The sequence below is a fragment of the Poecile atricapillus genome, chromosome Z (assembly GCF_030490865.1).
Source record: "Poecile atricapillus isolate bPoeAtr1 chromosome Z, bPoeAtr1.hap1, whole genome shotgun sequence".
Lineage (NCBI taxonomy): Eukaryota > Metazoa > Chordata > Aves > Passeriformes > Paridae > Poecile > Poecile atricapillus.
In genome coordinates this window covers 66301463-66313502 of record NC_081289.1, presented here as the reverse complement: position 1 = coordinate 66313502, position 12040 = coordinate 66301463, and the positions used below count along the sequence as shown (strand labels likewise).

General features: G+C 48.3%; 1 protein-coding gene across 2 annotated transcripts in view; it reads right to left on the bottom strand.

The window, feature by feature from the left end:
* Positions 1 to 2626: 2626 nt before the first annotated feature.
* RASGRF2 (Ras protein specific guanine nucleotide releasing factor 2) overlaps positions 2627 to 12040 on the bottom strand; it is a 117991-nt gene continuing 108577 nt past the window's right edge. For both annotated transcript variants that reach the window (XM_058826944.1, XM_058826945.1), the window contains exons 23-27: positions 11395 to 11592; positions 9805 to 9884; positions 8675 to 8792; positions 7869 to 7937; positions 2627 to 7223 (exon numbers count right to left, since the gene is read on the bottom strand). In XM_058826944.1, coding sequence (XP_058682927.1) covers positions 7131 to 7223; positions 7869 to 7937; positions 8675 to 8792; positions 9805 to 9884; positions 11395 to 11592 — 558 coding nt within the window. In that variant the 3' untranslated portion in view covers positions 2627 to 7130. The remainder of the gene's footprint in view (positions 7224 to 7868; positions 7938 to 8674; positions 8793 to 9804; positions 9885 to 11394; positions 11593 to 12040) is intronic.

Sequence of the window (12040 nt, the reverse complement as noted above, 5' to 3'; positions counted from 1 at the left end):
GATGCTCAGTATCCCCTTACACAGCGCAGCCACTGAGCTCTCGGGCTGGGGAAAAATCCCTTTTTGAGGGGATCCAACCCCCAAAGGGGCTGGGGAGGCAAATCCAGCCCTTGGTGCCAGTCAGGGGCACACGCTGGCCAAGGGGACCAGCAGGCACAGAGCAGCCATGCCACACTTGCACTTCCTCCAGAGAGGGGCTCCTGGAGGTGCTAATGCATCTCCACCAAATAAAGAGCTCGACCAGGCCAAACCAGCCTTTCAAAAATAACCCCAGCTATTTTTAAGGTAATAAAGTTGCTCTTCACAGGACATCCACTACAAAGTAGAGGAAAGGCTGTCTATAATTAGCAGTGTGTTTCCTGCCTAAAGGGAGGAGAAAAAGTTTTCCTACATATGGAAGTGACCCTTTGGAAAAGGAGGAATCTCCAAAATCAAAAAAGTGGTCCTTTTTTTCCCCCTTTTTATTATTTTTTTTTTTTCCCCAGCTGCATTGCAGACACAGGTGAATCAGTTCTGAGATGGAGATTGTCAGGGGGTTCAACCAGTAATGACCAAAAAACCACAGCTGATTAACAGGGTATCACAAGAACCACAGAATTCAGGGTATCCTAAACTCTGGACACCTCTCCTTCCATCGTGGTGAGCCAGCATTTCTTTGTTGTGGAAACCTGGGGAAGAATGGCTGGAGCAGGAAAAAAGTGCTCTTTTTTCAGATGGTTTTCCTGTTGCACATGAAATTTTCGCAGCAAACAAAATTGAATAAACAGATTGTTGTTATTTCAAATGGAATATCAGGTACTGATAAGAGTTTGTGTCTTCTCTGTCTGGAAGAGTTCTGGGTTTGCCCTGCATGAAACATACCAAGGATCTAGATGGGATTTGTACATATTGTCCCCAGTCCTATACACACAGACCTTTCAGGAAGGGTAGAGTGAGAGAAAACGAGCTTGTAGCAACAATTCTGTCAGCGTTTCTGACCCATTCACCTGACCCAGAGTGTGGCACAGTGGAGGTGCCACCTCTGAGAAAACAAACTCAAAGTGATTCCTGCTGCCCCAGCTTCACCAACCCCCGTGCACAGAGGAGTGCCCAGCAGCCAGGAGCTGGAACAAGCATCAGTCACTGTTTGAGTCCTCTTTGAAGTTGGAAATTTCAAGCAAAAATCTGGTCTTCACAACTTTTATTTCTTTTAGGCAGTAGAGAAGTAGGGCCAGAACACTGGAATGTAATTTTTCAAGGCATAATTCAGCCCTCACAATTCTTATTCATTATCTTTGCACGATCAGTCAAGACTAATTTCTTCACAGAGCTGAGGATTTTGAACAGCCTGTAAATCATGAGCTTCCCCTGCTTCCTTTGTGGTCAGCACTGAAGAGAGTTGGGCGCTCTCAGATTTATTTGGAGATGCCAGGGAATGGCTGCCAGTGGCAGAGGGCAGGGCTGGATGGGATCTTGGGCAGGAATTGTTCCCTGGCAGGGTGGGCAGGCCCTGGCACAGGGTGCCCAGAGCAGCTGGGGCTGCCCCTGGATCCCTGGCAGTGCCCAAGGCCAGGCTGGACATTGGGGCTGGCAGCTCCTGGGACACTGGGAGCTGGCCCTGCCGTGCCTGGGATGGGAATGGGACAGACTTCCAGGTCCTTTCCAACCCAAATCAGTGTGTGATCCTACAACGCTGGCCTCAGAATAAAGATGTAAACCAGCCAACTGTGTGGCATAAATAAAATTAATGGTTTAAAGTGTTGGAAAAACAACTTGAAATTAAATTGTCTTGCAGCACTTTTGAACAGAGCTGCTTGGGAAGTATTATAATTAATTTTTTTTCTTCCATTGACAGTAGCTGACAACTTCAAGGATAAGTTGCTCTTTCAGTTAATTTCAGTTTTTATGTGAAACACCAAAAGTGCAAGCAGAATGGAGAAGATGTGGCCACAAGGTCACAAAGTACTGAATAGAAGCTGATTTTATTATGTCACTTGTTGTATCTCCTTCTTACATAGTCCTGCTGTGCCACTGCTGTTTACTTATTTAAAATATTCATTCCTGAAACAATTTTAAGAGGAATCTTTCTGTTTTCATGAAACTACTGAGTTCAACACAGAAAAGTTGTAACCAGTGGTTAAAGCATGTAACGCCAGCTGGAGACCTGGTTTAGTACTCCCAACCTCTGTCAACTATTTTTCTTCAATTTGCAGCTCATTTCATCTCCCTGAGACTTGTTTTCCTAGCACAAGGGGAGGGCCACGACCTACTTACAGATCACTGTGCTTCCTGCTTTTTCCTGTGTATAAAATGTGCCTTTACTGTTCTTTTAAATCCAGGGCAGGACACCAGCCCAGAGAATGCAAGGGGTGTGCAGACACCAGTCCAAACCCAGTGTCAGATATTGCCAGTGATGCCTGTGGCAGCTGCAGTGCATCATGAGTGAAAAAGAAGGGTAAATGCAGTAATTCAAACCATTCTTTCCCAGTGCAGACCTCAGATTTTCCCCTGTTGGTTTTTTTTTTTTTCCTCTTTAATGACTTGCTTTTCTAAGAGACTCAGTAATTCAAAAGGAGTAGATTGAATTATTCATGATGGGGGGCAGGGGGGAGGTAAAATAATAAATTCCAGTGAGGACTCTTGAAATTCGGGAAAGAAAAGAATGTTTATTAGCACACAGGCACACAACACCTTGCCTGGTATGCCTTACTAACAATACAAAGCAATAACCTCAGGTCAAAAGAGAAGTTGCAATACATGCAGAAACATCTGGATTGTGCACTAGGTAACACGTTCGATAAAGGTACATCTGTCAAATAAACACACATCTACTGCCCTAGGTAACAGAACTTCAGAGACTACCTCAGGAGTAAAGGTACAACAGAACAACCATCACTGAGCAGCATTTTGGACATGAAGCATCCTAGACAGAGACATTTGACCTTTGGAGGCAAAAACTGTAACAGGCAAATAGCTGAGAGCCAGATCCCCAAAGACTTATGAAAAGCTCTCGGTGAAGCCTAAGGTATTATCAGAATGAGGTCTGAAGGGTTTTGCCCTTGGTGAGTAAAAGTATGAGAGGGTAAAAATGTCTCAGTTTTAAATCATCAAGGTTTAATGTTGTTGCTAGGAGTGAAAGGATGAAAGAATGAATGTGGATACAAACAAAACAACGTTTCTGTAAAACCCTTAAAATAAATAACACACGTGAGGGAAAATTTGGGATAAAATTAACATGTCCTGAAATCAAAATCAACATGGTTTAAGTTAATAAATAATTAAAATAATTAAGTTCCTTGTTATCCTACAGAACAATAATCAGTATTAAAGACTAGGAAAGCAGAAAGAGGACGGGGACCTCCTCCTTACTCCGAAACCAGGGTGGTCAGCGATCCCCTGTCACCACGAAGCCACGGGACAAGCCAGAGGAGAGGGACAGAAGAAACACACACGGCCACTGTGAACTCTACAAGATTTCAGCGCCAGGCTGAGCGCTCCGGGCTCGGTCACCAACAACAGCTGGGTTCCTGGGGAGGGGCTGGGGGCGAAGGCTGGGGGTGAAGGCAACTCTAACCCTGTGTCAGCGTGTGACCAGCGCTCTCGGTCGCTGAAGGGGACGTGTCTGTGCTGCTGCCCAGGGGCCCGGCTCAGCCCTGGGCTGCTACTGCGGGCTCCTGCGGGGCTGGTGAAAGCGCTTTATCCCCATCGCCGCCAGCCCCGCCGGGCTGCAGCAGCCCCCCGCCGGCAGCCTGGGGGCTCAGAAGGCAAGTGGAGGGGCTCCTCGGCCCTTCTCTGTGCGGGACATCCTCCTGCTGGGACGGGACCCCAGCCCGGGACAACCCCGGCCGGGATCCCTCCGAGGCACCAGAGGCGAAGGGTGGGCGTGTGGTGGGCGACATCTCAGCTCACCTGACATCACCTCACCTCACCTCACCTCACCTCACCTCACCTCACCTCACCTCACCTCACCTCACCTCACCTCACCTCTCTATGCTCTGTGGCTGCGGCGGGGCGGCACAGGGAGCGAGGAGCCCCGGCCCCGGTGTCACCCTGTGTCACCCCGGGTCACCCGGTGTCACCCTGTGTCACCCCGGGGTCACCCGAGGTCACCCGGGGTCACCCCGGGCGGGCTGCAGCCGGACACAGCCGCAGACAAAGCGGGGTGCTGCTGCCCAGCTGCCACTGCCGCAGCCCAGACGTGCAGCAGGGCTGTGCCAGAGGCACTCGGGCCGCTCCCAGGGGCAGAACAGCCGTGTCCGGCCGTGTCCAGCCGTGTCCAGCTGTGTCCAGCCGTGTCCGGCTGTGTCCGGCCGTGTCCGGCCGTGTCCGGCCGTGTCCGGCCGTGCCCAGCTGTGTCCAGCCGTGTCCGGCTGTGTCCGGACGTGTCCGGTCGTGTCCAGCTGTGTCCGGCCGTGTCCAGCTGTTCCCGGCTGTGTCCAGCTGTGCCCAGCTGTTCCCGGCCGTGCCCAGCTGTGTCCAGCCGTGTCCGGCCGTGTCCAGCTGTGTCCAGCTGTTCCCGGCTGTGTCCGGCTCTATCCAGCCGTGTCCAGCTGTGTCCAGCTGTGTCCAGCCGTGTCCAGCTGTGTCCAGCTGTGCCCAGCGGGTGGCAAGGCGCATCCTCACCTCTGCCTGTGCTTTAGCAAAAGCGTTGTATCCCCAAGCAAAAACATCAGCATTAGCCATCAGCAAGTCAAACGTCACTGTGACCACAATAATTTTTCAACGCTTTTGCTGCTGCCACGAGCACAGATCAAGCATCCGACCCTCCCGACCGCGGCAAGAGGCAACCTTTGGCATGTGAGCAGGACGTGCTTTTGCAGAGGGGCTGAAGGACCATGCCTGGCTCCAAGCCCAGCCCCTCTGGCAAAGGCCGGCTCTCCCCGGAGTCCTCCTCTCGCTGGCCACACGCCTGAAGCACGGGACGAGCAGCTGTGGCAGGAGCACGGCGAGGATTTGTACCCTGTAACCCTAAAAACATCGAGCAGATTTGGTAAAACGGGGTACAGGCAGAGAAAGCAGCACTTCATAGCGCACAACAGAGATGCCCATTCACACTGACAGCTGTTACACGTTTTCTTTGTCAACAAAGAAGCAACAAAACCAAACACAAATCACTTTTTTGGACCACGTTTTCCCTTGTTGCTCCATTACTTCAAAGTGTTTTATGGAACTACTGAATGGAGTCCTGCTACTGTACAGGAAACACACAGTCACTTGGTTTTGTGGTCCAAATAAACCATGCTCTTTTTTTGTGGTTTTTTTTTTCCTCACATCATGCATTGGGATGCAATCAGCTCCTTATCAATCATTAGTCAAAAGAAACAAACACATTTTTTACAAGAAGAAGCTTCTATAAGTAACACTTCTACAGCAATCATTGGCCAGAATTATTTAAAGTGTTCCTATAGCATTTCCTTCTCTCCTGCTGTCTGCTTTTCTAATGGAGGAATTTTCCAGTATCTGTGACACCTCCCCATGCAGTTATTTACAAGATGGCCCTTGTGGAGAAGGACCTTAATGAAATTTACAGTTGCTAAGGTACATTTGTAGATGCTGGCGGTCACACGCAGACAGAACGAATGGAACTCATTGTGCAGCTCTGGGCTGGGCCAGCAACATCATTAAAGTGCAAATAAAGACAAAAACCACAAGCCAGGCAGGTCCATTTTTCATCACCAGCGCTAAGAAGCATCACGACTGCGTAAGATAAGTCAGATCAAATAGGCCTAAGTCACAATCTATTTTAAACATCTGTCTCCCTGAGAGGATTTAAGGGAGGTATACGGTGATATAGCCCTATTTCTTCAACTGGCTGAGTTTCATTGGAAAAGTAAGGACACTTTTCCAGCCAATTTTTGTTTTCAACAGTGCTAACACCTGTGTTTTGTACTACGATGCCCTTTACAGCATTTGAGCTCACTTCCCATGCAGCTACAACAGGCCACTCTGGATGAGGAAAATACAAGAAGCACCAGCTACTGTAGAAATGACATCTATCTACCTGGTACGTCACAAAAGCAGGCTCTGAAAACATTTACAAACAGCACATTTTCTCAAACATATGCAAGTGATAATTACCAGCTCGGATAAAAATACACACTCTTGTGTTTGCTGGCATTCAGTGTTTGCCACGGACACGTTCAGTTTTACAGCTAAATCAGTGCCAAATGGCTGAACAAAAAAAAAAAATTAAAAAAAAAAATAAAAAGACATTTTTCAAACCACCAATTCCACATAAAACAAAACTGTCACTCCAGCTCTGAGTGCTCACTGCTGATCACCGCCTGCTGCCAGACAGACATGTATTTCTCTCCACAGTGTGTCCAGAAAAGTGCTCTGTAGCCTGACTTGTCAGAGAAGCTGCAGGAGGTACAGGAAAATAAAGTGCCTCTTCCAGGGCTGCGTGCAGCGTGACTCTCCATCCCCTGCACCACCCCTCTGGGTCCCTCACCTTCCCAGCTGGCAGCTATTTACAACCATTCCACCAGTCCATTTGCTCTCCATGCTGCAAATACTCTCACTGATGAAAAAAGATATTTACAAATCATTTTTATAGATACAATCAGTCGCCTTAGAAAAGGCTGATGAGACACTGAAAGAAGAAAATTTTTCATAAGGAGTAGCATTAAATGTACAGCAGGTGTTTCGAACAACTGCAGATCTAAAGTTACTAGATGCTGTCTTAACATCACTCCAAGCATTAGATGAGTGCTAAAATCCAGGTTTGGCGATGAAATTAACACAAAGAGGACACACATGCCATTACTGCCTCAGTGAACACATAAATCAACCCAGCCACCTCACTTCGCTTATTTATCCTAGCACACCTGAGTACACTGCCACCATTTAAATCTGTACCCTTGGTTTGTCATGTGAGATGGCTGCAGTGAGTGCCTGTTCACAGGAAAGTCTCCTGTTTCCCAGGAAATCGTGCTCCCTAATGCCAAGCGTGATCTTTGCAAAGCAGAAATCGCTGAAGCCGGGTAGGAAGGGTCGCTGTCCTTCGCCTCCAACACTGGTGTGTGTTGCCTGAGAGGGAAAGGCTGTGAGACTCTGTGTCTCTCAGTGGAAAAGAGAGCTGTCATTCTCCTCAGATCGGTGCAGGATGTGCTGCCTGTCCCAGGGCTGTCTGCAGGCCCTGCACGGGTGCCTCAGGCGGGGAGCCGTGGCTCGATCTTCAGCGACAGCTCGTACAAGGTGTCCTCATCGATGATCAGGCTCTTGTCCAGCAGGTAGTGAGTGACCTGGCATGGGGAAACACATCTGGGCAGGCTGCATGTGGCTGGAATGTCCCAGCTTTCCCTCCCTTGCAGCACATTTGGGACCCCCGTGTTGCTGTCTTGAGAAGTGCAGTGTGCTCGGAGTGCTGCTGGCACAAAGGTGCACCTGCAGCACTCTGAGAATTAATTGGGAGTAATTCCTCTTAGGAATGGGAAAATCCTTTGCCAGGTTACCTCAGCCCAAGATGCCCCTCTGGAGTCTGAGATGAGCCCTCTCTGAGGGCACTGACCAGCTTTGGTCACAGCTGCATCACTCCAGAGAAGGACAAAGGGAAAAAGGATTTCAGGATGCTTCAGCAGGTGCTTGGGGCATCTCCTGACCCTCATCCCAGGATCTCATGGCAGGGAGAACACACCTCCCTCTCAACCCTCCAAGGCTGCAATCCCCAGACACCTTCCAAAGGAGCAAAAAAAACTTCTTTACAAGGCATCAGACAAAGAGTCCCTGCAGGCTGAGGGTCTCACCACCCCAGGGACACGTCCGTGGGTCTGTCTGTCCTCTCCTCCAGGCGTGGGAGCAGAGGACGGCAGCTCCACCTGTCAGTGGCAGCTGTAGCTCAGAAGCAATTGCTGCCACAGCTGGATCTCAGCAGCAGGCAGGAGCCTCACCTTCTGCTGGTGCTCGATGCGGTAGGAGGTCTGCTGGAACTGGCGGATTTCCCTGATAATGTGGGAGATCTTTCAAAAGAACACAGGCATGTAAGTGCAGCCACAGCTTGACTTCAGCTAAGCCACACAAAGCAAGAATTCTGCAGCAGATTATTCCATTTAACTTGGGAGGAGGGAAGGGTAGAGATCATCTGCCAGCAGCTCCCCAGGACTTCACTTTCCCAAATCAAACATTTATTCCTCAGCAGGCCCGAGTGAACCACCCTGCCCCTCCTGTGCCCATGGTGAAACCTCCCTGTTCTTCACCTGGAGGGACTGCTGCAGAGTGCAGCCCTAGGATGGGCATTAAACTGAGATTAGGGCAGAAATCTCCATGCCCAGGAGCTGTCACAAAACACCATTACATGGCAGTGGGAGAGACATCAACCTCAAAGTGCTTTTCAAATAGACCAGAGCACACTCTGAAAAGAACACTGTGATTGCTGCTTCCTGGTGAATCACTGCATTCCTGTCATTCTGGCTATTTAAAAAAGCTTTTTCTTGCTCCTCCACGAGCTGCAGGCAGCTGCTTTTTCTGTCCTTTCTGAGCAAGTGAGCTGGGGACAAGCTCAGGCTGTGAGAGCAGCCAGCCTGCCAGGAGGTGGTGATAGAAGACTGAGCTCCAGCCACTGCTCAGCAATCGCTGCCTCTCCTGCACAGCACCAGAGCACCTCCTCCTCCGGAGGAAAACCCGGAGGAGCCACGGTGAAATCAATAATTAACTCACACAATTAAACTGCAGAAGCCTGCAAGGAACTGAAAATTACCATTCTCATTTTGGAAAAATTGACAAGGCCTTCCTCAGTGAAGTTGGGTGTTCCTTCCTCGATAAACGCCAGGTCAGTCAGGTACATCCCCAGGTAGGGAACAGCAGGTGGGTTACAGCTGTCAACAAACAAATCAGATTATCTGCCCGCAGCTGCATTTGCAAATGCATTTTTTTGTTCTCCCCAACTTGCACAAACTATTAGTTTGAGTTCTAATCTATGGGTTGCATTCCCTTCCAGGACAAACACCTCCTGTGGCTCTGCTTGAAGTGTGTTTGCTCTGCCTGTGATAGATTGAATGCATTATGTCCATTATCTAATATTAATGGCATTTTTAAAAATACACCATTAATTATTCTGGCTGTTCGGTCCTCAGCTTCTCTCAAGATCACTTGAGGTAGTTGTGCCACTCGATTCTGAAAAGCCTGCTTCCTATTACAAAACTCACAAAAATTCAGGTTTTTGTACAGCTGGAATCAGCACATAAATTGTGGAACACTTGACATGGAATATCCTGGATACCAAAATTACAGAATGTCAAGCGCAATCCGGCAAATCAGTTAAAGGAAACAATAATCAAGGACTGCTGCACAAAAAAAGCAGGTTATTTTCCAGCCAGCTGGGAGGCCACAGGAGGAGAATTATCCCTCTGCCTTTGTCCTGTCTCTATGTTCTTCTCATAATTTATGGTCAGAAACATAATTTTGTGTCATATGAATGTGTCTGTGACCTGACACAGGGTTAGTCCCAGGCCCCAAAATTCTTAACTAGAACAGTCTTGCTTTTCATAAAAACTTTAATTTATAAAGCTGGCTTTACACTTATTGAAAATGTTTATCAGTGTAAGTGAAACCCCAACAGGGAATGCTCACACAGAAAAATAGTTTAATTTGTTTCAGTAATTCTCTGGAGCTACTATGTTTACCCATCAAGGACATTAAATCACAGCACATTCAGCAGAACAGCAATGCCAAATAGAACCAACCTACATTTTAAAAGGTTATTAGGCAAAGAAAAAAACCCCAAAAACCCAAATTAATTATTAAAGCTTAATCAAAGCCAGTTAATCTTTAACATGAACTATCCGCTGTTTATAACAAAACACAGTTGTATACTGTAGGGAGGCATACTTTTTGAGCATTTCTCTCAGGTTTTTAAATCTTCCTTCAGATGACACAGTCTTCTGAAGCTTGTCCATGAGTGCTTTTGTCTGGGAAGAAAATGCATTACAAACATCATTGCTGCTGCATGTAAAAGACTGTAATTAGATTCTATCAAAGGTGTAATTCACTTATCATCCCCACCCCATTTTTAAGAGCAGTACCACAGGCATTAGGAATTCAGCCTTACTGCAGCTCCTCCTGTCTTCCTGAAAATGGAGATTAGGCAGCATTAAAGTTTCCCTGTGAGTGATACACAGAGCCTGTGCTGATGCTAATGTTATCACCCTGTGAGTGGAGGAGAACCCACAGGTTTATTACATTAATGGTCTGGAATTCAGTTTGCTGTGCACACAATGTGACAGAGCCTACAGGCTGCTGAGGAGCCCCTGAAGTTGGTGACAGCAAGGGGTGGTCACTGCCTTGGAGCTGATTTCACCTCCAAGTTCCAGAGAAAAGCTGAGTATGTAAATCAGAATATATCCATGTACAATATATTTATACACAAATCACTGTCAGTGGGCATCACCAGGCCCTGGTTCCTTCTTAAGTGAAATAAGTTTGATTTTCAGCCTGCTTATGCTACTGGCTTGAGACTTCAGCGTAGAGAATGATGAGAAATTCCTCATCTTTGGAACTGAATTTCCAATTTAGAGAGAGAGTTGTAGGCAGACAGAGTCACTTCCCTCTACAGAGCAGGCTGATGACAAAGCCAGACTGCATTCCCTACAGGTACCAGAGGACTGTGCCACAACATCAGTCTGCTCTGGCTTTGGTTTCTTCTTTTTTAACTGAAAAGCTCAAAAATCAAACAAATTCTATCTGTAAAACTTTTTGGAGGTAAACTCACTTATAACAGTTTGTATTGAAAGAATTTTTCACAGATTTTTAGACAGAAGAACATAGCACCAGCTGTGAGGCAGCTGGCAAAAAGCTGACTGGACAGGGTGGTGTAGTCAGAATGTAATTTAATTGTATTTCTCAGAACCATTTAGAACACAGAACATAAAAGACTGGATTATCTTCATCCTGACAGGCCTTTTTTTTCCATGTCTGTGTCATGTTTTTGTGGCTGGCAGTCATTCTCACAGTTTCTGCTGACATTCTCAGCAGCCAGGTAAGGGCTTGGGAGAGGTGTTCACTGCATCTAAATTGAGCTCCTAAATGAGAAAGAAGACCTTTTATCAACAGCCTCTTTCTGGGTAGAAAAGCCTCAGGGATTTGAGAGGTTGTGATCTTCCTAAAGGCTTTCTGCACAGGCAGATCCTGTTTTAGGCACTGACCAGACTTTAACCACCACGTAGCTTTGCAACCACCCAGATGTGTCCATCAGAAAACACCTAAACTTAGTTTACTCGAACATTCCAGCAGCTCAGGCCAGAGTGTCTTTGGCACCTGCCAATTACATTGAAAACATTTTGTTCCCACAGATAAAAAAACCTGAATTTCAGGAGCAGGAAACGCGCGCGTGGTGGCAAAGCAGGAGGGGATCCTGTCTCAACCCCTGGGCATGGCGAGCCATGGGTGCCAGAGCCGCTGCCCTGGCTGGGTCCCTCTCACCTGTTTGGACACCTTTGCCCAGGTTTTCTTGAGCCTGTAGATGGCACTTCTGTTGAGGGCCGAGGTGATCTCCAGCACGCCGTTGTAGTTGTGCAGGCAGCGGCAGATGTCGGCCACCGCCACCCACTTCTCGATGGCGCTGGCCCGCGAGGGCGCCTCGGCGTAGCTCATGATCTGCGAGGCCACCAGGTTGCTCATCTGGCCATGGAGAGAGGCAGGGCTCAGGGAACTGACCCACAGTCCCTTCCAACATGTCACAAATTGATGGGCAAGGCAGGAAAACCCCCAGCTAGGCAGGACAGAAGTGATGGCTCCTGGAGCACAAGTGAGGAAGGGCTGAGGGAGCTGGGGGTGTTCATCCTGGAGAAAAGGAGGCTCAGCACACACCTCATCACTCTCCTCAGCTCCCTGAAGGGTGGCTGGAGGCAGCTGGGGGTCGGGCTCTTTGTCCTGGCAGCCACCGACAGCACGAGAGGAGACAGCCTCGAGCTGCCCCAGGGGAAGCTCAGGTTGGACATCAGGAAAAAGTTCTTCACTGAAAGAGGGACTGGGCACTGGGATGGGCTGCCCAGGGAGGTGCTGGAGTCACCATCCCTGGAGGGGTTTATAAAAAGACTGGACGTGGCACTGAGTGCCATGGTCTGGT